The sequence below is a fragment of the Chenopodium album genome, chromosome 17, assembly GCF_948465745.1.
Source record: "Chenopodium album chromosome 17, dcCheAlbu1.1, whole genome shotgun sequence".
Taxonomy (NCBI): Eukaryota; Viridiplantae; Streptophyta; class Magnoliopsida; order Caryophyllales; family Amaranthaceae; genus Chenopodium; species Chenopodium album.
Genome location: NC_137850.1, coordinates 4,101,998 through 4,104,137, shown reverse-complemented (window position 1 = coordinate 4,104,137; position 2,140 = coordinate 4,101,998). Strand labels below are relative to the sequence as shown.

Genomic DNA, 2,140 nt, shown 5'->3' with positions numbered 1-2,140 from the left:
TTAATAAAAAAAAACCCTTAATTTTTTAGATACCACGAGGGATGTGGTATGTGCAGTGGCTGGCGGGGATGGGTGTGGAGCGCTGGTATGCGGTGGGTTTTTTTTTTTTAATACAATTTAATTAATCATCAAATATAAATTAAGAAAAAAATTAATTAGAGTTAGGAAAAAAGTGACCTATTTGGTAGGTTGTAGGTCATCTAACTTATTTAAAGAAAATATTCAATAAAGGTCAACTTACTCTGGGTTAATCAAAAGATTTGCTTATTTTGGGAAAATCGAGCAAAGGTTTACTTATTTTTGACAAATTTTCCTATATATATATATATATATATATATATAAAACTATATTTTAATATTATATTTAACTCACCTTATGATCCAATCCCACCCAAACTCACTACTACAGAGTACTTTTTTTAATTATTCATTTCTCTTTCACATTTATTATTTTTCAATAAATTATTAACTTTTTATCTTTCTTTTATAATTTTTATTTTTTTTTATTTTTTTATTTTTTTATTTTTTTTTTTTATTTTTTTTTTATTTTTTTATTTTTTTTTAATTCAACTACCTCACTTATCTATGACTTTGTTAAAGTCAATTAAAATAGCTAACTGATGTATCGGTCAAAAAAAAAAAAAAAAAAAAAATCTATGTCCAAAGGTTCTTATATGATATACTACTTTATAAATCTCATCTATATTCCTTTCCATTCAGTTCATAATCAATTCAATCAATTAAAACTTCACTTTTCTTTAGCTTGTAATCAATAATGGAATTTCCCATTGTCAAGCGCATCAATGAATGCTTCATCAAACCAAAGTTAGAAGATAATTCCAACAAACCATATTTCTTAACTTCATGGGATTTAAGATTGCTTTCTATTCATTACAATCAAAAGGGTCTTTTATTCACTAAGCCTTCACAAAAAGATGAGTCTTTCTCACTTGACAAGCTTTTAGAGAGTCTTAAGGACTCTCTTGCTCTCACCCTTGTCCATTTCTATCCCTTAGCCGGTCAGCTCGCCACACGAATCGACAAAGACCAACAAAAATGTGTGGTCTTCGTCGATTGTAACAAGGGTCCTGGAGCTCATTTTCTCCATGCTACCCTCGATATGACCTTGTCCGATATACTCTCACCTACCTACATCCCTAAGGTTGTACATTCGTTATTCGACCACGACGAATGTACCGTGGTTAACTTAGATGGACGGTCTAGACCATTGTTATCGATCCAAATTACCGAGTTGGTAGACGGTGTATTCATAGGCTGCTCCATGAATCATGCAATTGTTGATGGAACCTCATTTTGGCATTTTTGGAAGGTGTGGTCCGAGATACACAACGCGAATTCAAGGCCGATTTCCATCTCACGCCCACCGTTACTAATAGGCAAAGATTCACCTCTTTTGCTATCCTTAAACAATAATGAGCTCGATGAGTTCATAGTTCGTTACGAACCTCCATCCGAGTTGATGGAGAGAATGTTTCATTTTACATCCGAGTCAATGAAGAGGCTAAAAGCGAAAGCCAAAAAAGATAGTGTTAACAACGGCGATATTATAATATCTTCTTTTCAAGCACTAGCCGCGCTTATTTGGCGTGCAATTGTTCGAGCTTATGAACTAGCACCAAATGAGGTGACTAATTGTCACCTAGCAGTAAATGTTAGGAAAAGGTTAGATCCGCCACTGTCTGATGATTACTTTGGAAATGCGCTAAGTAACATCACGGCTAGTACCACAGCAGGTGAACTGCTTAGACAAAGTTTAGGGATGGCAGCATCATTGTTGAATGAGTCTATAAGAAAATACACAAACGATGGCGCTGTCGGTTTGGCTAACCGTTGGGCGGAGGGTCCGTCTTTTATTGATCTTAGTACATTTTCAGACTTGAGAAGTGTAAGGTTTGGAAGCTCGCCGAGGTTTGAGATATATCATAACGAGTTTAAGGGTCTAGGAAGACCCGTCGCAGTTAGGAGTGGTAATGGGAATAAATTTGTAGGGAAAGTGAATACGTACCCTGGATGTGAAGGAGGAGGAAGTGTTGATTTTGAGATATGTCTATTACCTCAACAAATGGCTGTTCTTGAATCTGACCCAGAGTTCATGGATTTTGTTTCTCTTACTATCTAA

At 35.0% G+C, this 2,140-nt stretch overlaps 1 protein-coding gene across 1 annotated transcript; it reads left to right on the top strand.

The window, feature by feature from the left end:
- Nucleotides 1-716: 716 nt before the first annotated feature.
- LOC145588526 (putative acetyltransferase At3g50280) lies at nt 717-2,140 on the top strand. The gene has a single exon (XM_081645172.1). It carries the CDS (start codon nt 776-778, stop codon nt 2,138-2,140), a length of 1,365 nt encoding a protein of 454 aa, XP_081501298.1. The 5' UTR covers nt 717-775.

Coding starts and splice junctions, on each gene's coding strand:
- LOC145588526 (XM_081645172.1), top strand. CDS start 776: ATGGAATTTCCCATTGTCAAGCGCATCAATGAATGCTTCATCAAACCA.